This window comes from Mesocricetus auratus, unplaced genomic scaffold, assembly GCF_017639785.1.
Source record: "Mesocricetus auratus isolate SY011 unplaced genomic scaffold, BCM_Maur_2.0 Super-Scaffold_4256, whole genome shotgun sequence".
NCBI lineage: Eukaryota > Metazoa > Chordata > Mammalia > Rodentia > Cricetidae > Mesocricetus > Mesocricetus auratus.
In genome coordinates, this window is record NW_024429182.1 from 110,993,010 (window position 1) to 111,018,855 (window position 25,846).

Genomic DNA, 25,846 nt, shown 5'->3' on the forward strand with positions numbered 1-25,846 from the left:
TTGAGAAAAATGCTTTGGTAGAATAGGCCTGCACATAAGACTGTGAGTTAATGTTTTGATTAGTTGTTGATGTGACAGGGTTCAACCCACTGTGGCATGTAACTACTGGAATGGTCGTCCTGGTTATATAAGAAATCAGGCTGAGTAAACAATGAGGAAGAAGTCATTAAATAGAGTTACCCCATGGTATTTTCCTCAGTACCTTCTTCCAGGTTCCTGCTGTGTCTTACAGCCCACACTTCAGTGCTGGACTATAAACTGTAAACTGAAATAAGCTCTTTCATTCTCAAGTTGCTTTTGGTCATGGTGTATTATCATAACAATAAAAGTCCAACTAAGTTTTTTGTTAGAAATTAATTATTGTTCTGTTTCTTTGGCAAAAATGCATATTTGTTAGTTTGGGGACTTCAACTTTCATTTTGGTTTAGTAGTTTGTGTCATCATTATTTGGCTGGAATCTGTCCTTAATATTACTTCTTTCTGTCTTTACTAATCACATGAAGATTAATATTAATCTTTAATCCCAGCAAGTCATACTAGCTAGCCATAGAGGCCAGGTGGTGGTGGTATATACCTTCTATCCCAGGACTCAGGAGAAAGAGGCAGATGGATTTCTGTTAGTTCAAGGACACCCTGAGCTACATGAAATTGATCCAATCTAAAAGAGAAATAGCTAACACGAAGGTGATCTCAACACTGGGGACCACATTCCTTTAAACCCAGCCCTAGGGAGGTGGAGAAAGTAGGGACATGGCTGGATGGAGAGAGGAATTGAAGTATGAGGAGACAGGAACAGACAAGATTGCAGTTTGAGGCTTATGAAGGGCACAGAAGTCTGCATTTGCTTCTGAGGGTTCATGGAGAGCATTGTCTCTGCAGATTTTTGGATATAGGATTGCCATTTCAGCTTGGAAGACATAAGAGCTATTGGCTTGGCTACTTTGCTTTTCTGAGCTTCAACTTCAAGCCCAATATGTGTCCCTGGGTTTTTATATTTTATGTTACAGTTAAGTATTACACTGAGCATTGAAGTTATACTCTGATAGGGCAAACATTTATTGTATTTTAGACAAAACTTATTGGACATCCTTAATCCCATATTATACTTTATCAATTTTAACATATTGTTTCAAATTTAACTCTTTTGCAGTGTTTCTATCATTCCTCCTTAAGAAACTTTTGTGTACCCAGAATCTCTATATTTTATCCTTCTGATCTCTAAATATTTCTTTTGTTTTTATTCATATACTGAGATAAATTATGCTTATAGGTTTGTCTCCTAAACTTATTTCCTATAATTTGCTAGCTTTGCATCTTTTAAAATTTTTTTGATACTTTCTGGCTATGTGGCACAGGTTAGCCTTGAATTATAAATCTGCTGCCTGGGTACCCTCATGCTGAGATTTCAGGTATATGTCGCTGTGTGGACACTTTACATAACATTTTCTTCTACATTTATTTAAGGATTTTTCATTTAATTCTCAAATCAACATCATCTATATAATAAGTATTACACATGCAGTCTTTGTAAACATGATTTTATTCTCCGTTCTCTGTGTCTTAATACTTCTCACAGGACTTTATGTGTATTCTGTGATTTTTGTTTGAGTTCTGAGTTCTTCTTTTCAACTTTTGAGGACTTTTAAATGTCTAAACAAGTATGATGCATCTTGACTGTTTCTGCTGGTTATCAAGTAGCACTATCAAGTGGGAACTATTCTAAAATAAATTCCTTACCAAGAGGCGTTTTGTACTATCTAAGAAATGAAAGGAAAAATGTTGCCATTTCTTTGAGGCCTTCTTTCTTCCTCTACCTTGAATCACCATATATTTAATTTATTTTAATCTGAATATATAGTGTTCTCTGGAGACCACTTTATGCAGGACTCTCCTGTAAGACTCTCTTTCCTGAAGTGTAGTTAGACTGTATTATTGTGTATGTTCATTTTATGGGCCCTTATATTTTGATAGGTCCATCAGACAGAAATGGACTGTTCTGCTCTAGTCAGTTTTCATTACTTGTGTTAATTAACTTAATAAAGTTTATTTTAACTAACAGTTTTGATGTTTCAAGTTCATTTGTTGGATTCACTTGGTTTGAACCTCTAATAAAGCAGTGAATAATGGTGAAGGGAGAGGTAGCAAAAAGTGCTAATGTCACAATAAGAAATCAAAGAATGAGGAAGCTGCTGAGATGCCGAAAATCATTTAAAGTCATACATGTCACAGAGAGATTACCCACAACTCTCATAGAGTTTTCACTTTCTTCTGATACCGTGACCCTCACAATCCATCCTTTGACATGCAGACATTGAGGAATAGTCAGTATCTAAACATGTAATGCAAATTTCAGTGGTACCTCTCAGAATTCCTGTTGCATATCTGTTTTTATTTTTTGCTATTTTAGAATGTTGGTTTTAATAGTCTTTGCTTTTCCAACTTAATGATGATATTCTTAAATAGATACACAAACATGTATTTTTGTTAGTGTTTTTCATTATTCTAAGTATGAATGTTGTTCAGTATATTAGAAAACTATTGAAGGTGGATTTCTTAACTGTGTAATTTTTTTGTTAATGCAAATTTGATTCTTAAATTGTTCCAGTATTATTATAATAATGACCACCCTTACTATGCCATGCTATAATTCTATTTGAGGACTTTATAACGATGTTTGCCTGTATTTTGTCCTTAAGTAGAACCAGGTGCTTATGAGCTTTTCTAGGACTCTCAAGAGTTTGAATCTCTTCCAGCCTAGTATGGAGTGCCTGTGTATCTGGAATGTTGTTATCTGGGACTCTCATCAGGTTAGATCTCTTGTAGCCTACGGTGGAACATCTATCTAACTGGGATATTGATATCTGGGATTCTCATGAAGTTCAGTCTCTTTTATCCTATTGTGGAGCACCTGTTTATAACCAGTGTGATACCTGGCAGGAGAAAGGGATCAATTTTTCTTCCTTGCTTGTGGATAAACTCAGACTTATTTCTCTTGATTATATTGTTTGTTTCTCTAGATTTTCAACACGTCATTATCTGAACTGCCGCCTCCAGGATATGAGAACATCTCAGATGTGGTACCACCTTTCAATGCCTTCTCTCCACATGGGACACCAGAGGTAACAATGTAGCACAACAATACAATTGATGAACAGAAGTCCTATTTCCTCATACATTTAGCCAAAAGTTAAACTGTAACAATAGGTGTTTCTATATAATTCAAATGTATTCCTTTTCCACACTTAATAGACTTAGCCAATCATTAAACTGTAATAAGAGAGGTTTCCATGTAATTCGGATTTATTCCTTTTCCATAGTTAAAAAACTAGGCTACCTTAATAAGAAAAAGCAGTATTAATAGGCTTTTTATTGATGTTTAAGGTGCTTTTAAAAATAAAATTTTCTGTAATTAGATGTGTAAACTTATATAGTTTTTACTTTGGAAAACACACATTTTTGTGTAATTGAAATCCTTAATGTATATAATGTTGCTATTAGTTCAGAAATTCCCTTAAGCCTCTTCTCAATTTCACACATAATGGAGGCAATCCTTGCTCATGTGTGTGTGTGTGTGTGTGTGTGTGTATCATCATTACTATGTCCAAATGAAAATTCCTAAAATTGAAGATGGAGGATTTATTTTGATTTGTAATCTCAGATGTCTGGGTCCATGTTTGCTTGTCCCATTAATCAAGGTTCATGGTAAGGTAGGGCATTATGGTAAAAAGGCATGTTTTAGTAGAACCATCATGGTGATTGGGAAACAGAAGAAAGGAAAAAGAAGAGCACTAGAGATATGACATACACTTCTAAGGGTCCCAGGTATGCATTTCCTCCAATCATCTGTGGCTTTTGAAGCAAAAAACAAAAACAAAATAACAAAACAAAGCCCTGGGTTTGGCTGAGCCATGTTCTTTAAATGATTTAAGGCACTCTGTTATGGGATTTCCTATCTGGTTCCACAACCTCCTTTCTTAGCCCCAAATAAACACACAATGACTTATATTAATTATAAAACTGTTGACCGGTGGCTTGGACTTCTTATTGGCTAACGATGTCTTAATTATTCACCAATTTCTACTAATATAAGTATTTCCTTATCTTACCAGAGAAAGTCTGTTGCTGTTACTCCTTTGGCATCCTACATGGTAACTGCCTCTGCCTAATTTTCCCAGAATTCTCCTCATCTCCTAGTCCCACCTATCTCCTTGCCTCTCTTGGCCACAGTGTTTTATTGTCAACCAATGAGAGAAACATATACACAGAAGGACATCCCCCCATCAAAATGCAAACTTGGACTACTCGACAGTGTAGAGCTGTACCTCCACCATGCCCAGCTGAACCCTGGACCAGCCAGACAGCCCTCAGTATAAACACAACACCAACCAGTTTGGTGAGAAGAAAATGAGCACAAAAGAGCATTGTCTGATCCAAGCCAAGTATATCAGCTAAAAGGAAAAGTGCCTGACTTCTGTTTCGGTCTCTCTGTTTACTCCATACTGTTCCCAGATTTCATTTTTCATTTTTAGTCTTTATTTTTAAATCTCTTTCTTTTCTGTGGCTTTTTCTCATAAGCTTTCCCTTTTAAAATCTGGCTACTTCTTTCCTCAGGCTTCCCTTTATCATAATTTAGTACTTTATCATTGTTTTTCCTTTACGAAATTTTAATCTTTTACCTTTAATCTCTGTACCTTTTCTTCTTCCTGTGGCCATCAGAGCAGTGGCAGGCTTAAAATGTTAATTATGTTTTACTGTTTTCCTACATATGGTTTGATTTGATGGTGTTTCTGTGTCTTGTTTGCTCTCTTGAGTGGTACCCCACTCTTGAGCCCTCACGAGAACACTGCTGATGAAGAGGACCCTTGTTTATAAGTGTAAGAGGAACTGGAGAGATGACTCCATGGTTGACATTACTGGTTACTCATACACAGGACCTGGGTTCAGTTACTAGCACCCATACATACTCGTGATTGTCTGCAACTCCAGTCCCAATTTATTCAAAGGCCTCTTCTTTCTTTCACATATACCTTCAGGCAAATAATCCATATACAATAAAAATACAATATAATAAAATTAAAACTTTAAGTGGAAGAGAGAGGAGTGATGAGCAAATTATTGGCTATTATTGAGAAGGTTACTATTGTGTACAATTGCATTGGTCAGCTGTAATGATCACTATGAGGATTAGTGTTAGTGGTCACTACGATGGTTGGTCATAGTAGTTATGGTGGTTTGAATAAGAAATACCTGCATAGGCTCATGCTTGTGAATGATTAGTCATCATGGAATGGAACTACTTGACAAGGATTAGTTTTGGCCTACTTGCAGGTAATGTGTCAGTGGAAATGAGCTTTGTGGTTTTACAAAGCCCAAGCCAGGTCCAGTGTCCTTTTCCTGCCAGGATATAGAATTGTTAGCTACTTTTCCAGTATCATGTCTGCCTGTGTGCTGCCACTCTCCCTGCAATGATAAAGTACTAAATCTCTGAGACTGTAAGTAAGCAAATATTAAATACTTTCTCTTAAAAGTTGCCTTCATCATAGTATCTCTTCACAGCAATAGAACATTTACTAAGACATTTGTCACTGAGGTAGTCACTATAGATACCAAAGTGATCACTATGAAGATCACTCTGGTAGTCAGTTGTATACTGTCTAGTCAAGCATAGTGGTCACTATCGAGGCCAGTTGTAGTGTTCACTGAGATAGCAGCTCATAATCGTCATTGTTATGACAATTCATAGTGGTTACTTTGATAGTCATTGGTGTGGTCCACTGTAGTGTTCACTGTCATGGTCAGCCATACTGATTACTGGTGTGTTTCAGTGGTGGTCAGTTGTACTGTACAGTGTGATGGAAAGCCATTGTGGTGAATATTCTGGTCATCTGTGATAACTCTGGTGGTTACTTAGGTAGTCAGCTGGGTTGGTCGGTTGCAGTGGTCACCAGTGGTCACAGTGGACACTGAGCTGAACAGTTATAACAATCAGCTGTAATGGTTACTGTGAAAATCAGCTGTGTGACAGTCATTTATGGAGCTTCCTGTGGTCAGCTGCAGTGATTAAATTATAATTACTATTTCGGTGAGATGTAGTGGTCACTGGCAATCAGCCACAATGTTCAATGTGATGATCCATTGTCGTGGTAACTATGTTGGTCACTTGCAGTGTCTATTACAAGGTTCAGCTGTGGTGGTCAGCCACATGTGCTCCCTGCAAGTAACTACCCATTATTTTTTGTGTCAAACTCATATTTTCTTCCTAGCTCCACCTCTCTTGTAGCATATCACACTGTCTTTGACATGTTTCTCTGTGTGCAGTAACAAGAAAGAGATTGTTATGTTGTAGCAAATAAGGAATTTCCCAACATCCAGCTTGTAGCAGTTTATACACACATTTATACTAATGTGCATGTCCAGCTTTCCTCAGACTCACATGATCATTTAAAATATATCACTATAATTTTATTTTAATTTAATTAAAGTATCTCTTAATTAACAATGAGGTCATTCATTCCTAGACATATTTATTCATCACCCAGTCTGTGTTTTCAATTTGCAAATGCCTAACTATAGCCATTTTCCTTTTCTGGTAAATTTCTGATGTTTTTTCTGTTAATTTTTATCAGTTTTTCAGTATTTTAAGTATTACATGCAACCCTAACACTTTTAGATATCACAAGCATCTTCTAAGTATATAATCATTGGCCCTTTTTGCCTGTATTTTCCTCTGTTCCAAAAAATTCCAAATTATGATTTTTTCAATTCTCTATATTTTTACTTTAGTCATTTAAAATGTTGTCTACATTATTTATAATATTTCTCTGCAAAGAGATGCATATGACATGCAAGATTTATAACATATAAGACACAGAATAATGAAATTTCATTTCAAAGATATGATTAATTATATATATCAGAGTCAAATATCTGGACAAATACAATGAGATAATAGCATGTATAGCAATGAAATGTGGTTTAAAATTATGCAAAACATAAAATGTACTTAAAAACACCTTAGAGCATTAGTTTAGTGTGTACTAGTTGAAGAGAACTGTGAAATGTATTGTGCAGTTAAAAGACTGTATGTCAAAACAGATTATACTTCCAAATAGGGATATAGTATATTATGAAAAGAAAATTATTGCCATACCCAGATACCTTGTAGTTCTTTTGAGTTATTGAAATCACTGAAGTTTTAAATATGTAATTTTTCTACTCAGAAGAAAGTACCACAACCCAGGCCTGGTGGACAAGGCTTGTATCCTGACAGCTCAGAAGAATGAGGCAGGAGGATTGCAATGAGTGTGAGACCAGTCTGACCCACATAGTCTTTCTCGTCTCAAAAAGGAAACCATAAACCTCATTGCTTTTCTTTCTTTCAAACATGCTTAAATTCTTCTACAGTATAGAACAGTAATATAGGTTTCATTCTCTATGCTATACTTCTATTCAAATAGAAGTCTCATGTGCTGGCTATTGTGATTTTTCTGGGTGATCTCTAATCCAACCATTACAGTATTAATTTTCTCCTAATTATATAGGTATCTTATGTGTATGCAGTGCATTTCTCCATCATTAATTCTTGAATCTATGTAGTCGGAACCCTGAGGAACATATAACACTGGCTCATGCATTAGGCTATTTGAAATTTGCAATTTCAGAACATCTATGAACACGCTATAGTATTTCTCAGGTTTCAAAATTTATCATCAATGGAGGGTTTGCAAAGCAGATTCTTGTTTCCAGTCTATGAGTTTAAGCAGGTTTGAGAACATCACCTAGAACTCATAGGTGCTTCTTACAAGGTCCTCTGTGAGGGAGCACTCCCGGACCACTCTTCGAGAAACGCTGCTTTTCTCACTCAAATTTCTGTATTGATAAGGAAGAAAAATGGAAACTTGAAGGAATCTGGGAAAATTCCAAGTCAAGGGCCAGATGATACTCACAATCAAAGAACAACAGCTCAGTGTCGATCATACAAGAAGGCCATTGTCTAAAACAAAGTGGTCTTTCAACTCAGAGTACAGATTGCCCACAAAGTGTATATTTTGGTTACTTTTGTTTGCAAAGTTTTAAACCAATGCCTTCTCCAGTCCATTCTCCAGAATAGTTTGTCTTATGACAATTGCCAGCTTATCAAAAGAAAGCTGTCATTGCAATTTTCTTGGGGGAGGATCTCCCCAAAATTGTGAGTTTCTCTCAAGTGGGAACTAACTGGCAGAACAGTTATGTGAACAGACCAATTTAATCTTCTCTGTCTCATCCTGGTCGGTCTCTGTTTGCTCTCCCTTCTCTCTTTCTCTTCTTTTTGCTCTTGGATGATAACTCTAGTTAATCCTGCCATCATGGTTGAAGCCATCTACTGGAGCGTAGGGAAGCGGACCAGTGGCCACCCTTTCACTAAAGGATGATTCTTTCTCTCCATGCAAGTAAAAGTTGCCAGTGGTGTCGACGTAATGGATAGGGCCTCACCCATTGATGCAGGGACTTTGCCTAGTTTGATTTTCTGCTGGTAACCAGTGGGGCCCTGGTTCCTGACTGCAACATACGCTGTGTTCTCACAGAACTTATCTCCATCCTCAGCTCATGCATTCTTTTGAAAAATCTTCCCAGCACTTGAAGCACATCATTCACTGAAGAGTCATCCAGGAAGCATTTCTTAGAACCAGACCATCACAAAGGTTTCTAAGTTAATGATGAAAGAACTGACAAAATTGTGAAACTACAGACAAATATAGTCACATGTAGATTTCGGGTTTTGTTCATAATTTATATTTTTGCGGATAGTTCATTGATTCTAGAGCCTGGTACATTCTGATTAAACATTATATCATGATGCTACATTTTTTAGAGTGGGGTTCATATATTTCTTTAAATGGAAAAAGATAAGTAGTAAACAAATATGAGTATTTGAACATTTCAGATATAAATAATCAGCTGTGTCATTGCTTCTGAAATGTTTATATTTATAGTATGCTGTATTTTATATTCCTTTCAGGTGCTTGGTGTCATAAAGTTATGATGAACTTGTTTTAGATGCCTGTGAAAAATAAATAGATGTCCACATTACTTTTCATAAATTGTTTAAGTACTGGATTAGAAAATGTCTTTATAAATTCAATGCTGAAACTTAGAGATGACAATATGCTTGCATATTATCACATAAATGGCTGGAATTATGTCTGTAAAACATGGCATTTTTTGATGTCTGATGTTTTGAAGACCCACTATATTCCTATTTGATTGTACAGTCCAAAGAGAAGAATGCTCTTTCATAAAGGGCTTGTGAATCTGTGGTGGCTGAACATTTTCAGATTACATGTAGCAATTTGAACACTGTTGTAATTCTTTGGGCTATTTATTCCTTTTTTAGTTACTCAATAAAAGATAGGTAAAAGGACATTTATCTTTTAACTCATATGTCTCTTAACTTGTCTAATTATGTTTCAACTTAACTTCTCCTTTGCCTCATTTGAGGCTCATCTGTCCTAGATCGCCTGGAGGTTCTTGCTTTATCTTTATATTTTTCAGTGTCAAGCATCACTTATTCATACATAACTCCATATACTACATTTTCTATTAAATTGTTCTTGTTCTCAACAGGGGGATCTAGTGTATGTTAACTATGCGCGAACTGAAGACTTCTTTAAACTAGAACGGGACATGAATATTAATTGTTCTGGAAAGATCGTGATTGCCAGATATGGAAAAGTGTTCAGAGGAAATAAGGTAAGGAAATGACATTCTTGCAGGAAAGCAAATGAACTGGAGATTATCATGTTAAACTAAATAAGACAAATATTGCATTTTGCCACATAATCAGAATCTATATTCAAAAAGCAAGATCAAAAATACACATGAAAATAGAAGAGAGGTGGCCTATTTTATCAGTAAGAAAGAAACAGGAAGGATGATGAGAGAAAGAAGAGGCTAATATGAGGAGTAATATAAACAGAACATGTAATGTTCATGTGCGAATTTTCTATAATAAATTAAATGTTTTGTATGATGCATACATGATGATGATGTTTTTAAAGTTTACCTCTTTCACTCATCTAAAACATTGCATATATTTTTTCATGTGTTGAACTATATATATCCTTGAAATTATTTGAGATTATTTTTCTCTTGATTCTATACACTCTAACCTTACAAGGAAGGCAACTAACATATAGAAAGTGTTTTTGATTTGTGTCCTTGAAATTCTTACATTATTGACAAGAGTGTATGCAACAGGTTTTCCTGTAACTGCATGTTTTTCTGATTTAGTGGCTGGAGAGATGGCTCAGAGGTTAAGAGCATTTACTGCTCTTCCAGAGGTCCTGACTTCAATTTCCATCAACTTCATGGTGGCTCACAGCTTCTCTTCTGGTGTGCAGGAAAACATGCAGATAGAATGCTGTTTTCATAGTAAATAAATCTTTTTTTAAAAGCATGAAAAAATATCACACTGGTTTTTGACTAATTTACAGTAGCTATTTTAATTATCTTCAAAGAATTACTAAAGTAAATTTCATGTGGATCATTGTTATAGGAAATGAAAAATCAAAATATTCCCTTACTGACATATATTTAATTGAAATTTGTTTGGGGATTCTACTTGTTTATTATGCTTCTAGAAAATCAGAGGGAACAGTAAATCCTTGCTCACACTGTGATGGGAATTTTCCAGGTCTGATACTATGCAATCCCATCACCTTTGAGATTGTGTAGTAGCATCTAGGCCTAGGGTCACATAACTATAACCTGTTGAGAGGCTAAAGCAGGAGGATTACAAGTTCAAGGTCTTCCTGGGTTACAGAGTGGATTTACGTTCAGCCTTGGAAACTCAGTGAGACTAGATCTTTGAAACAAAATCTAAAGCATAGCTATTCACTCAATGTAATTTTTCCTTCTGCTATTTCTAAGTCTGGAGTAGCATAACCTAAACTGAGAAAAGAAATGCCATGTTTTCTAGGTTAAAAATGCTCAACTGGCAGGTGCGAAAGGAGTCATTTTGTACTCAGACCCTGCTGACTACTTTGTTCCTGGGGTGAAGTCCTATCCAGATGGCTGGAACCTCCCTGGAGGTGGTGTCCAGCGTGGGAATGTTTTAAATCTTAATGGTGCAGGTGATCCCCTCACACCAGGTTATCCAGCCAATGGTGAGTGGTCAGACCCAAACAATCATTAAGAAATTCACTGTTTCAAATGATTTTTGTAAAGAATTTCTAAGGATATATTTTTCTCATTCCTTCTGAATCATAGAAATAGAATGTTTCAAATTCCAAAAATCATTGGTTCATGTTCCTTACCCCATATTTTAAGACTTGGACCTGATAGGTTTGGAATTCAGAATTTTTCAGATATTGACATATAATATGGTTCATGTATAATGCAATGCCTGATACATAGGGTAGAAGTAGAATATAACAAGAATATATTTAAAACAATTCTGTAACAGTTGTGATTATCAACAATGAACATGGGTTAAAAGGAATGTAAGTAGACATGTCTGTTCCTGTCTGATCTTTCTTTTGTGCCTATGAGTTTTGATCAGGTTGATTTTTCTTCTTAAAGAAATTAACTCAAAACTTATAATTCTCATGAGTACAGATTTTGCTTTTCTAGTAAGGAACAGAATAGCAAAATGTCTTATAAAGTGGTGAGATAGCACACTAAGGTTACAGCAGCTCTTGCTTCTTTTCAAAGGTAAGTGATGATTACCAAGTAGTGTTTTCTAAATTTGCATGCCTCAGCAACCTTACAGACAAGGGGGTATTCTGTTCTCTGGCTCGGAGGAAATTGAGACTAGATGTAAGCAGTCTGCCCACGATCATCACACCACTAAGCAGGGTACTGGAGTTCAAAGTCCCAGTGTGGCCTTGGAGTCCACATTTTTGTCTTTTGCTGAAATGCTGCCTGGCCAAACATTAATTAAACAGATAAATTGCTTTGGATGCATTTAACTGTCAGATGATATCTATAAAATCTGTGTTCATTTAGTTTGCATAGCTTGGGACAGAGCAAGTTCTCATAACTTGGAAAAAGGAGTTTGTCAAAATACCCATGACACTTACATATTTATTTTTCATCTCTGCTTCATTAAATTGTATATTTCTCCAAAGTTTTGTGCTTAGAGGGTTTGCAAACTTTTCATAAAACACATAGCACTGTCATAGCTGTTTTCATTCTTTATATAGTTTACCATAAAGTAGAGTCACATTGGTGGTGTGTGACTATTGCTAGGCTTCTCATGCCCATTTACATATGAGCAGAATTAATTTGGCTCAGTGAGTTTTTAATAAAACACATAAAATAGATAAAGCAAAGCATGTGGAGACTCATGGGGAGTTGGAGGGAGTAGGGATGAATACGATCAAGATAAATTGTATAAATGTAAGAAACTTTCACAGAATATGAAAAAGAAAAACCCCAAGTATTAAACAGAACATTGCCCAGCATGACTTTATTTATTCTAACTTTTCCTTTTTTGCACTAAAAAATACGAACCTATTCCAATTTAAGTTCCTTCTATTAAGCTAATATTGGGAAAATAAAATTTAAATTAACTGGAATTTCTGTTTATGATTTGAGCATTTAAAGTGATGGAATTTTAGGGGGAAGGAATGTAATCCTTACAGATATTATTTGTGTGTTATACCCTATTATGTTTGCTTAAATTTTGTGTTTTAATTTTTCTTTCATTGTAAATAGATTTTGTTTGTTTGTTTTGAGCCAGGATTTCTCTTTGTAGTTTTGTAGACCATGTTGGCCTTGACCTCATAGAGATTCTGCTGCCTTTGCCTCCCTAGTGCTGGTATTAAAGGCATGCAAAACCACTTCATGGAATACAATATATTTCCTCTCTCCCAATTCCTCTGAGATCTTCACCACCTTCCCTCCTTACTGAACAAACATTGTATCTCTCATTAGAAACTGTACAGCTATCCAAATAATAACAAAACAAAATAAGATGAAATAAGAGTAAATAAATTGGAATAGGACAAGCAAATAGAAGAAAAAGAGCCAAAGAAAAAGAACAAGAAACACAATAGATGCAGAGGCACATACATTTGCCACACAAGACACACACATTTTCCACACGGGGATAACCCCAAAATGCAAAACTGGAAGCAATACATATATATGTACTAGGCCTATAGGGTTAAAAAAGAGTCTCCTGAAAAAAAGATTAAGACAAAAATATCTATAAAGATGAAACTTACTACATTTTCTGTTTGCCATTTGCTATTGGGCATTAAGTCTGCCCTTAAGAATGGTTTGTATCCCCAGAGAAATTCCCTTGGAGAAAACTGATTTTTTTCAGTGTGTTTGGTTATCAATTGGAGATAACTTCTGGGTTAAGGCTGGGAGCTTTTTCCTACTTCTCATTTCAGCTCTAAGTCCTCTTCTGGCACAGACCTGGGAAGGTCATCTGTATGCTGCCATAGTCTCTGTGAGTTCATACATGAATGGATCATGCTGGGTTTAGAAATCCTTATTTTCTTGGAGTTCTTCATCACCTCTGGCTCTTAAATTTTTTCTGACTCCTCTTCCAGAGGATTTTCTGACCCCTGAAGGAAGGGATGCGATGGAGACATCCATGTTAGGATTGAATGTCCCAAGGTCTCTCATTCTCTGCACATTTTCCTATTGTGGTTTTTGCTTTTGGTCCCTTCTGCTGTAGAAAGAGCTTCCCTGATGATGTTTGAGCAAGAAACCAATCTATGAGTATAGAAGAGTGTCATTTTATTGGTACGTTTCTTTATCAGAAAAGTAGTGTTTGGTTTTCCTTTAGGTCCCTGGCCTATCCAACTTCAGGTTCTTGGCCACATGGGGGCAGTGTCACAGATGGGTTTAACTTATTTTTTTCTCTCTCTTTTTTTTATTTTAATTTTAAATAGCTTGCTTTACACGTCAATCCCAGTTCCCTCTCCCTCCCCTCCTCCTGCACCCCCCCACCATCCCCCCCATCCTCCTACCCTATTGCCAGTTCCTTTCGCATAGGGGATATCTAGAGTCTATCATTTCACTCAGGGTAGGGTCCAGGCACTTCCCTAAGAGTCAGAGAGAGCAACCCTCTTTGTGTTATGGACACACGATGTCTGTTAGTGTTCGAGGAATAAACACTGATCCACTGCTCAGGACCCCATAGGTAGCCCAGGGCTCCTCACTGACTCTCACATTCAGGGGGTCTGGATCGGTCCCATGCTGGCCTCCCAGCTGTCGGTCTGGGGTCCAAGAGCTCTCTCCTGTTCGGATCAGCTGTCTCTGCTGGTTTTGCCAGCCCATTCTTTGCCAGTTTGCTCATCTCTACTCTCTCTCTGTCGCTGGGTTCCTTGGGTTCTGTTCAGTATTTAACTGTGGGTGCTTGCCTTGCTTCCATCAGTCACTGGATGAAGGCTCCAGGATGGTTATAGACATCAAGTTCACTATCAGGAATAGGCATTCGAGGTGGTCTCTACACTATTGCTTAGCTTGCCAATTGGTGTCATCCCTTTAGATCACTAGAGATCACAATGGTACCTGGGAAATAGAGAGGGGGGAGAAGTGGAAGAGAGAGTAGGTCGTGGAGGAACAGGAAAGTTGACTAGGGGGGGTAGGATAGGGGGAAGAGGGAATCATAGGTTAGAAGACAGATCAGGGTTTAACTTATCAAGTGGCCTTTAAATCCAGTCAGATATTGTTTTGTTTCTCATACAAGTTTTGTGCCTCGATTTCAATAGTTCATCTTGCAGTGGGTCATTCATTATTTTAGATTGAAGCATTTTTACAGTTGGGTCAGTGTTTACCTTCCTCCATGTAGAGTACCTTTGAGTCCTGTGAACACTAGTCTGCAAGAGTTAAGGCTCTATAGTCCCCAACTCAACTTGTCCATCTTCAGTGAGTTGTGTAGATATTGTTTTCAGCAGCAGGGCCTTACCATCAGTTTGTGGAGAACAACTAATAGTCATGATTATAGTCTGTGTAATTTGCAGATTCCCACGGGCCCCATTTGGTTAAAAACTCAATTAAAGGTAACCCATTCCTAGCACTGGTGATGAGAGATGTTTAGCTGGGCCTTTCTCCCTGCCATTATTAGGTGATTCCATTGAGATTTCTTTCACTGTGTATATATTTTAAGAATCTTCTAAGTGTTAAGTTTCTACACGGCTCCTCAAATGGTCCTTAGTTTTATCTGTCACTACTTATATTCTTTCTCTCAATTCTCTTCTTGGGTCAATAATTATCAATGGAAATGCTCAATAAACCATTTGTTTAGTACTTTTAACAGCGTTATTCTACACCATTAGGTGACTTCATACTCTCACAAGCTTATATGAGCTTCAATTTCTCCATATTTTTTGGCATTTGGAATTTTACCATTTCTAAAATATATGAAAGAATGTGTTTAATCTTATATGCAGAAATTTTTTTGAAAAAGACTTTTTAGTGACAAATACACTTTTTTTTCTCAGAATATGCATATAGGCATGAGTTGACAGAAGCTGTAGGACTTCCAAGTATTCCTGTCCATCCAATTGGATATGATGATGCACAGAAACTCCTTGAGTAAGTTTGACAAAGAAAAATGAAAGATCCCTGCTTTGGTATTTTTCATTCTTGAGAATTTTCAAAAGTTTTACTTTAATCTTCAAGTTTTGGTACTCTGTCCTCATTATGGATGTATTTTACAATGTTTACATAATTTCAAAGAATTCTAATTCTGATTCTGGAATTTGTTTTGTGTTTGGATATCCAATGTGTGACAGGCATCAAAATGATCATTCTGAATATCCAGCTGTAGGGCAAATTTTTGATAATTCCTGGAACCATGTTGTTGAGAGAACAATCTCCCTGTTTGTGACACATTCATAATTCCCTCATGTTCTCAGGCAATCAGTGGCTACTTGTGTCATGGATCAGATAGGCTTTTTCAAGACACATAATACTTATTAGAGGCAAGGCTGTTAATTGATGACTTTTTGATGGCCTTGATCAATGTCGTACTGTCATTGCATCTTTCATTTTTCCCTCCCTTTAACTTTTGCCTTGTATCAGAATGATACAAGGCAAAAGCCTGTGGTCACTTTCCCAAACTTTTCTCAATATATCTCTTATTAATCAATCTTTTCAATCTTATTTTTGGGCTTCTATTTCTTTGAGGAACAGAATAATAATGTAAGAGTCACAAATGTTCAGTTTTTAATCTGTATTTCTGTTCTCTTTCTGCATTCATTCATTTTTTAAAAAATTCATTCTTATTCTTATCCCCCTTTCCTGTTCTAGTCTCTCACTTCTGTGTTGCCCTTCATGGTTCACTTCCCTTTAGAAGAAAGGAGAAGAAATTTATATGAATGTGAAGTTGTTAGAATCAAAGCTTAGTTTCAGTAATCCTGGTTCAGCCTTCCAGGTCCTGGAACTACAAGGGTGCTCATCATGCCTTATCTCAAAGCATTTTTAATCATTTGATTATCGCATCAATGAGAAAGCATTTTATGAGATAGTTTAAGGGCACAAGTCTCACAAGTGAGGATCCCTATATCCGGAAGTCAGAGCTATGTGTACAATCTAAGGGCATGTCATTTTAAAAATTTGGGCTCTTATCTGTACCACTTGGGTTATGATTAAGTATGTGGTACAACTTTTACAAGCACCATGGGATATGCATTTAGATAAATGTATTGAAAAATTAAACCTAAACATTCATATTAAAGATAAATATTATAAGATTATTTGGTAGTGGAATGATGCAAATAATGTAAACCTTCTGCCCCTTCAAACATGTCATCGGTTATGATACTGTATAAAGCAATGGAATACAGAATAATATTGGGTAATAATGTTTAATAACATGGAATATTTTTGTGATAGATTAAGTTGAAAAGTAGATTTTTTCAAAATAATATATCATATGATTTCAGTTATAGACCCAATATTTTCTTTGTATAATAAAGACAGTGCATAAAATTCCATTGAATTAGATATAAGATTTATTTAGTCATGACTACAAATTCTTTGGACTGGATAAAAAGATAACTATTAATTTTGTCCTAACTGAGGTAAAATAATTATTTGATTAAAAAACTCTAAGCTTCTAAGTGGGCTGTTTTGTGCATGAAGTTCCGTTTTTGTATTACTAAAATATTTCATCACATGATGATACTGCAGTGTGTTTAAACATTGACTAGTTGAAGGGCAACTAAGGTTGTTCTTTGTTTTTGTTGTTATAAAAGAAGAAACTGTGGAAATCTGTGTATGAATTTCTTGCCAATGTAATATTCATTTTCTCTGGTGTACAGTTTTTGAGTTACATAAATATAACAGATTTACTTTGATAAAAATCTCCTGATAGTGGAAGTAGGGGCTATCTATGGCTCCTTGGCCTGCTTTTGAGAATCTTTCCCTCCTACTGTGTTGCCTTCTTCCGCCTTGATATGATGGTATGGTCCTAGTCTTACTGTAACTTTATATACAATGCTTTCTTGATATCTGTTCTTTTCTGAAGGAAAATGGAGGGGTAGTTATGGGGAACAGAGGAGGTTAGGGGCTAGGGACTGCAGCAATATCATCTATCACTTGTTCTTGCTCTATACTCCTTACCTGGCTTCCTTTCACACTTTTCCAAACACCTTCATCTTTTCATGTTATTTACTTAAAATCCATATGTGTGAAACCTTATTTTGAAATGTGTTCCTCATCCTACTGGCTAAATTAACCACTCATTTTTATATGGTCTATAGCAGTAAAGGTTTCTGTAATAAAATTTGATAGTGTTCAGTTTTCTATTGTCATTGGTTGTGTGTGTTTCTTATGAGTGACTTAAACTCCTAGGTGGAAAGATCATATTTTACATGTATTTGTATTAATAAGAAGAACATAGTACATTTATCACAGCAGACAATAAATGCTTGGGAAATGATGATATCAAAATGAATGAGCTGTATTACACCATTTTAAAAAAGGGCTATTTTATGTATTCCTCAATTATCTAACATTTGTTAAATCCTAAGATATTTTAAAAATTAATTAATGGTGCCTTTTAACATTTAAGGTTTTTATTTTCCTTGAGGGTTTTGCTGCCTGGATGAGTGAGTAGTAAATATATTCATTAGTAATATTCATTAACTAAAACTTCTAGTCTCCATGCTTGTGTTTCTTTGATCATCTTTAGATTTTATATAACTATTCTGTTTTGTTTAATTGTTATGTTTGTGTGTTCTTGAGGGTATAGGCTATATTTATATGTATAGACTTATGTGTGTGTGCTATTTATAATGAAGTTTCTCTTTACCGATTTCTATTTCAAAAGCTCTATTAATTAATACATACTTGTCAAAATATATTCACAATATAATGAGTATAATTATGTCCAGTAATATTTTGTTATCTTGAATACTCTGTTGTTTTGAGTGTGAATTGTACTCTCTAGCAATGTGGATAAATCTTTTTAAACCTTATGTATGCTTTTCAATTATTTGTGTGTGTGTGTGTGTGTGTGTGTGTGTGTGTTTGTGTATGTGTGTGTATGCTTTCCTGCACATGAACTTATGGAGCCCAGAGGTCAGTGTCATGTGTCTACCTCTATGGATGCCCACTCTTTCTGTTTTGAGTCAAAATCTCCCACTGAACCTGAAACTCAAATACTTGACAAGACTGACTGGCCACCACACCTCAGGATTCACTTGTTTCCCTCTCTCACATTACTTGGGATACTGACGTGTCATCTCACTCAGCTTTCGTAGCATCTCTACAGGTTCAAATGCACATTCTTATGCTTATTCAGCAGTATATACCAACCAAGTCATCTCCGTACACATTTCATGCTTTTTAGTGAAAAATACACTAAATACATTTTGTAGTTCATTTTCTGAAATTCTATTAGCCAAACTAGTGAGATAGGGAAAAAGGAGAGGGCAGATATACTCTTTCATAGAGTTTTGAAAACAGATTACACTTTTAAATATATTCTAATAAAAGATAATCTTAATGATTTTTGTTGATTAAGACTTTCATGCATCTATATTACTATGTTTTGGTGAAATCCATCACCTACTCTATTTACTCCCCTCCAGGTTCACCCCTGTCCCACCACCACTGTCCCCTCCAAACTTCATGTGCTCTTTTCTTACTTTTTTGTCTTTAAATCCCAAGAGTTCAATTAGGACTTTCAGTATGTTCATAGATTTTTATGAGAGCACATGGTCTACCTGGAGACATATTCCTAAAGAAATATAACTCTACCTTTACCAGCAATCAATTACAACAGTTACTGATAATAGGGCACTCTGACCTTCTCACAACTTTATACTTGGTCTCCTCTTATATGTAGGTTTCCTAATCTTATATGTAGGTTTCCTGCCTGCAGTCAGAACTGCTGTCAGTTGTGTTCAGAGATATTTATTTTTTATTTTATTTGTAAGATGTTTAATTTTTTGTGTACCAGTGTTTTACCTATGTGTATGTATGTGTACTGTCTGCTTGCCTGCCTCGTGTTCACAGAGATCAGAAGAGGGCATCATATCCCTTGGAATTAGAGTTACAGATGTTTGTGAGCCAACACGTAGGTGATGGGAACAAAATTAAGGTCCACTGCAAGAAGAACAAGTTCTCATAATCAATGAGCCTATCTCGCTATCTTCCAAAATTATATTACTTTCCTATTGTACATTGTTTTCTCATACACTATGTTCTGATCATGGCTTTCCATTCCTATTCTCCTCTCATTTCCTTTTCAACTTCCTATACATTCAATTACATACCTTCTTTCTCTCTTTTTAGAAAACAGACAGGCCAATTAAAAAACATGAAGAAAACAATAACAATAACAAAAGAAAAACTCAAGAAATACATGGTTTATCTTTACACAATTAGTAACACACTTTGGGGGTTCTTGTAAATAATTAGAATACCAACCATATCTCTTTTCACCATAATTTTGGCCATTGCTATGAGTTCACCTTGTCCTCAAGTTCCTCATCTGCAAAGTGGAATTGATAGTGGTTACTGCCTTACAGGAGTGGCGGAAAGTTCAGTGTGTATTATTACATGCAAAGCACTTTGCTCTGTTGTTCACTCATGGAAACTAAGATGCCCTAGACAGTGGATTACTTTGTATTTTAACTTGCTATATTAAAGTTTATCCAACTAATAATTTTTTCAATGCCTAACAGACACATGGGTGGTCCAGCACCCCCTGACAGCAGCTGGAAAGGAGGTCTCAATGTGCCTTACAATGTGGGACCTGGTTTTGCTGGAGACTTTTCAAAACAGTTAAGTTATTATAATCATTTTAAACAGAGGGCTTTGAAAGGTAACATTCATAGAAGATGAAAAACATGTAAATCCTAGTCAGTACCACTAAGAAATGAAACTACAAGTTGAATAGGACAATGATTTTATACTACTAAAATTAGCACATATTGTTTTCCTCCAATTTACAACCAGAAAATTTCAAAAATAATAATGATACAGTGAACAAGTGTGGGTGTTAAATCTGTAACAACTATTTTCAAAGATTGTGTTCTTTGCCTTTGAATCAGAAAAGTCAAGCTGCACATACACTCCTACAGTAAAGTGACAAGAATCTATAATGTCATTGGCACACTCAAAGGAGCCATTGAACCAGGTAAATGGGGCATATGTTTGGCATATGTTGGTGAATCAAATATTATGTACCACTCCTACTCTGGGTGCAAAATAAACCAAAGCATTCAAGTTTCTGTCTTAATGAAGCTCACTGAAACACAGAGTAAGATATTCTGGGTAGAGTATATTGTCATATATGTTGCAAGAAAAGAAAAATGAATGTGAGAGGATGGATGAGAGTGGTAAGCAGCACTATTTCTTTATTTGTTGAAAACATAATTTATAGAGTATATTCTAAACACATTTATCCTTCCTCATTTCCTACTATATCCTCCCCACATTCCTACCTATAAAATTTCATGTGTTGTTTTTATCTTCCTTTAGAAAACAAGCATACAAACAAATTAAAATGAAAAGTAAATAAAATAAACTAAACAGAGTAAAAAGAAAACAAAGAACCTGACCAGTACACACACACACACACACACACACACACACACACACACACACACACACACACACAGAGGAAGGGACTGTGATAATTTTTTGAATGGGGGGTTGAAACACACATAAACTAGGGACAAGAAGATCATAATTTAAAAGCAGAGTCCAGGGAAGGACATTTAAAGTAGACTCTTTAGTACTGCTTAGATTGTTAATTGTGGTCATCCTTGTAGATCTCTGGACATTTCTCTAGTGGCAGAATTCTCTTTAAACCTATAATGGCGCCCTCTATTATGGTATCCTAATCTTCCTGGTCCCTCATGTCTCTCCTCCCCCTGCCCCCAGCTGAGTGTCACTTAGGAGGCTTGGGCAATTTATGGGGCCTCTGGTAGTGGATCAGTATTTATCCCTAGTATCCAAATGGACTTTGGGAGCCCACTACACATAGAGGGATACTCTCTCATCCTAGATACATGGGGGCAGAACTAGGCCCTGTTCCAAATTATATGACAGACTTTGCAGATCCCCCATGGAAGGCCTCACCCTCCCTGGGGAGCAGAAAGGTGATGGGATAGGGGCTTGGTGGGAGGGTAGGAGAGGAGGGGAGGGAGAGGGAACTAAGATTGGCATGTAAAACAAGCTTGTTTCTAATTTAAATATAAATGAAAAAATAGACACATAAAAAAGAAGAGTCCAACATTTAAGAATGATACAAATCTAAACAAATACGGAAAGATTGCCGCCCTAAACATCCAGCCCAAGCAGTTTCCTCTTCCTATAGCAGACAGAAAGTGTCATAGAAGAAGAACACTTATTTATTGGGACATAAAATAGGACTAGGAAGAGAATTGTGTACTCTCTGAAAATGATAGATTCAAAGTGGCAACAGATATCAGATAATTTTAACGAGGTATAAAGAGATAGTTTCATATTTTCCTGTTGTCTGTATGCTTATTACTTAAATAATACATTGAATTGGTTTCTAAATCACATTCATAATTTCATCACATAGATGAAACTAATACTGAAATCTGAGCAAATAACCTAAGACTTAGGAAATTTGGTATTTTTGCTTTGAGTTGTGAATGTTTTTCAGTTATTTGCAATCTGCTCTGGTTGTAACCCTTGCTCTGCTGATGTCTAGACAGATATGTCATTCTTGGAGGTCACAGAGATGCCTGGGTCTTTGGTGGCATTGACCCTCAGAGTGGAGCAGCTGTTGTTCATGAAATTGTGAGGAGCTTTGGAACACTGAAGAAGGAAGGTAAGAGAAGCAGTGAGTAAAAAGACAAATTCTGTAAATTTCAGTTTGAACAATGATTGTTATATTATTTGGGGGGCTGGGAAGTAGTGCCATGTTAGACCATGTACCTTGTGTGCAAGAAGATTTCTTTTCAATCTGCGATACACAATAGGAAGCCAAATTAATGAATATGGGTTCAACAATGACAATAAATTAATAACAAGGGCAGTGCAAACATTAATGTTGGTTAATTATATTTTTATTATTTTAAAATAGTTTATATTACATAATATACTACGTTATATTATATGTAATATGCCACATATATAATATTATAGTAATAGAAAACTCAAGGTACTGGTATGAAAACAGATAAGTGGATCAATGGACTTGAACCAAACCAAAGATCCAGAGGTAAATCTATACACCTATGGATACCTAATCTTTGACAAATAAGCCAAAATTATACCACGAGAAACAGAAAGGGTCTTCAACAAATGGTGCTGGTATACCTGGATGTCATCATGTAGAAGAATACAATTAGACCCATCTAACACCATGTACAAAACTCAATTCCAATTGTATCAAAGACCACAACATAAACCCATATACACTTAAAGTGATATCAGAGAAAATAGGGGGAATACACTTAAAGGCAATGGCATAGGGGAAAATTTCCTGAACAGAACACCACTAGTCCAGTCACTAAGATTTCCAGATAATAATTGGGACCTCACTTAACTGAAAATCTTCTCTAAGGCAAAGGACACTGTCAATAGGACTAAACAGAAATATACAGAATAGGAAAATCTTCAACATTATATCTGACAGGGGGCTGATTTCCAAAATATATAAAAATATATATGCAGGGTCCTCCCTGCAGGTAGAGTGGGGGGGGGGAAGGGCCGGTCCAGCCAGTGGCTTCTTCCCGGGGGCTGAGCAGGATGGTGAGTGTCGACAACTCAGACCCTTCCCCCATTAGTTACCAGGGAGAAAAAAACCACACTGAGTCCAGAGTCTGTCGAAGCAGGATCTCGATTTATTCCAACACACAGGAACTTATATAAGACTGAGGTAGGGGATGGGAAACTTGGGATAGGGTGAGGCGACATGAGGAGTTAAGGGCCAATAGTATTCCACCAAACAGGCAGGTAGCTAGGCAGGGGGCAATCTTGCATCAGATCTGGCTGAGTCACCCCCACGTGGAGGTTACAGGTTAGAGACAGGTCGCTAAACTCTAGCCAGGCTCAAGAGGTTACACTGGGCCTCACATCCGAGCCCAAAACTCAAGTCAGGCTCAGGAGCTTACACTGGGCCTTGCATCCAAGCTTTTCTTAGGCCCAACACATATAAAGACCCCAATGAAACCTAAACAGAGAATTCCCAACAGCAGAATCTCAAATGGCTGAGAAACACTTAAAGATTCATAGACATCAGGGAAAAGCAAGTCAAAATGACTCCGAGATTGCACCTTACATCTGTAAGAATGGCTAAGATCAAAACCACAAGGGAAAGTTCATGCTTGCAGGGACGTGGAGTGAGGAGAACATTTTTCCACAGCTGGTGAGACTGCAAATTTGTACTGACACTTTGGAAATAAATGTGATGCTTTCTCAAATAACTGGGAATCAATACACCTCAAGACCGAGCTAAAGTACTCTTGGACGTATACACAAAGGATGCTCAGTCATACCACAAGGACACATACTCAACTCTATTTATAGCAACTTTATTCTAAATAGCCAGAACCTGGAAACAGCCTTTATGTCCCTAATGTGAAGAATTGATAAAAAAAAATTGTGAAACATTTACACAATGGATTATTACTCAGCTGTTAAAAGCAAAATATTGTGGAATTTGATGGCAAATGGATGGAACTAGAAAAAAATCATCCTGAGTAAGGTAACTCAGACCCAGAAAGACAAACATGGCATGTATTCACTTAAAATGGATTTTGGCTTTAATGTAAAGGATAACCATGCTATCTACATTTCACAGACCTAGGAAATCTGGGTAACAAGGCAGTCTAAATGGTGTGGCAGGCACTTAGATCTCCCTGGCAATGGGAGATAGATTATATTTCATGGGGAGATAAGGGCAGATGGACAAGTGAACATCAGTGATTAGGTTGGATAGGGAATGGAGGGGGAGAGTTTCAAAAGGCATGACTAGAAAGGGGACAACATTTCATAGCCAGACAAAATCCTGGGATAAGAAAAACTCACAGACATCAACAAGGATAGCAATAGCTAATAACTGTAGCAACAGTGGATAGACAGCCTGAACTTACCATCTCCTACGACAATTCAAGACTTCCAGTGGAGGAATTGAGACATCAACCCAGCCACAAAACCTTGGATCTATAGCCTGTCCTGCCTAAGGGTTGATCCATGGTGATGCAGAGAATTTGAGCACCCCATTTCTAAAACATACAAAAGGAAATTGTATAAGTAAGGATGTGAGCCATACTACTACTTTCTAAGTGGAAACCAACAGCATTTTGGGTTTTCCCATCTTATAGACTTCTCCTTGTCTTGGGTGGATGCTATAGTTTTATATAAATACTGGCAAATTTTGTGTTATTCATGTGCATTTTAGGATGGAGGCCTAGAAGAACAATTCTGTTTGCAAGCTGGGATGCAGAAGAATATGGCCTTCTTGGTTCTACCGAGTGGGCAGAGGTAGGTCGACAATTTGCTTCCATATTAATTTGTCCAAGTGCCAAAGCAGATGGGAATTCTTTTGTAAAGCTTGGAAAGATAAAAAGTGATTCCAGTTAGGCAATGCTTAGAGTTTTTCTAAAATGTTGCTGATGTGTATTCTGATAGAGCAACATAATACCTTGTAGACAAAATTCATTCTGAAGGATCACACAATCAAGATATTCTTAAAAAATAATCACTGAATTAAAATAATCTCATAATGTTTTAAGAACATTTATGATTTTCTATTGAACCCCATTTATTCCTATACTTGGCTGCATGTGGTTCATAAGCAAAGGTTGCACATGCCTAATTATCTCAAAGGATTGCATCGTTCTTCAAAAACCTACAAGAGGGCAGCAAGATAACTCAGCTGGTAAAGGCACTTACTGCCAAGCTGGTGACTTTTAGTCCAATTCTTGGGACCCATAGGGTGGGAGGAGAGAATTGACAGCTGCAATCTGTCCTCAGTCTACCACATATGAGTTATGGCATATGAGTTACATAGCATGCAAAAAAGCAGTAAATCAATCAATAAAATACAATAATTAAAAAAATCAACCAAATTATCTTACTTTAAGTATTCAGTTTTATTTGATTTTTGAGAAACGCCTAATGTCAACTAATGAAAATAATTTTTCTCTGACAATGCAATACAGTGAATAAATCAGTGTACTGGACACCAAATACAAAAAAGTACATGAGAGTTTCTAATGTGATTCTTTCACACCACCCCAAACAACTGCAATACTACTTACTGAACCCTCAGATTCTACATTAAGGCCTGGTTTACATTTATTTTTTATACCCGTGGTCTCCTGCAGACAGTGAGACAGACAGAGTATTGCAGGGCCCCTGAATAATAACTCCATTGGAATTTATAATTGGCTTGATGAGACAAGGATAT

General features: G+C 36.5%; 1 protein-coding gene across 4 annotated transcripts in view; it reads left to right on the forward strand.

Annotated features, from left to right (window-relative positions):
- The window catches only part of Folh1b (folate hydrolase 1B), a 55,755-nt gene that overhangs the window by 12,167 nt on the left and 17,742 nt on the right, over positions 1–25,846 (forward strand). For 3 of the 4 annotated variants that reach the window (XM_040728915.1, XM_040728908.1, XM_040728919.1), the window contains 8 exons: positions 3,018–3,119; positions 9,604–9,729; positions 10,958–11,144; positions 15,441–15,534; positions 20,136–20,234; positions 20,505–20,590; positions 22,139–22,258; positions 24,836–24,918. In XM_040728915.1, the coding sequence (XP_040584849.1) occupies positions 3,018–3,119; positions 9,604–9,729; positions 10,958–11,144; positions 15,441–15,534; positions 20,136–20,234; positions 20,505–20,590; positions 22,139–22,258; positions 24,836–24,918 (897 nt within the window). The remainder of the gene's footprint in view (positions 1–3,017; positions 3,120–9,603; positions 9,730–10,957; positions 11,145–15,440; positions 15,535–20,135; positions 20,235–20,504; positions 20,591–22,138; positions 22,259–24,835; positions 24,919–25,846) is intronic. The other variant, XM_040728913.1, reaches the window with a different exon arrangement.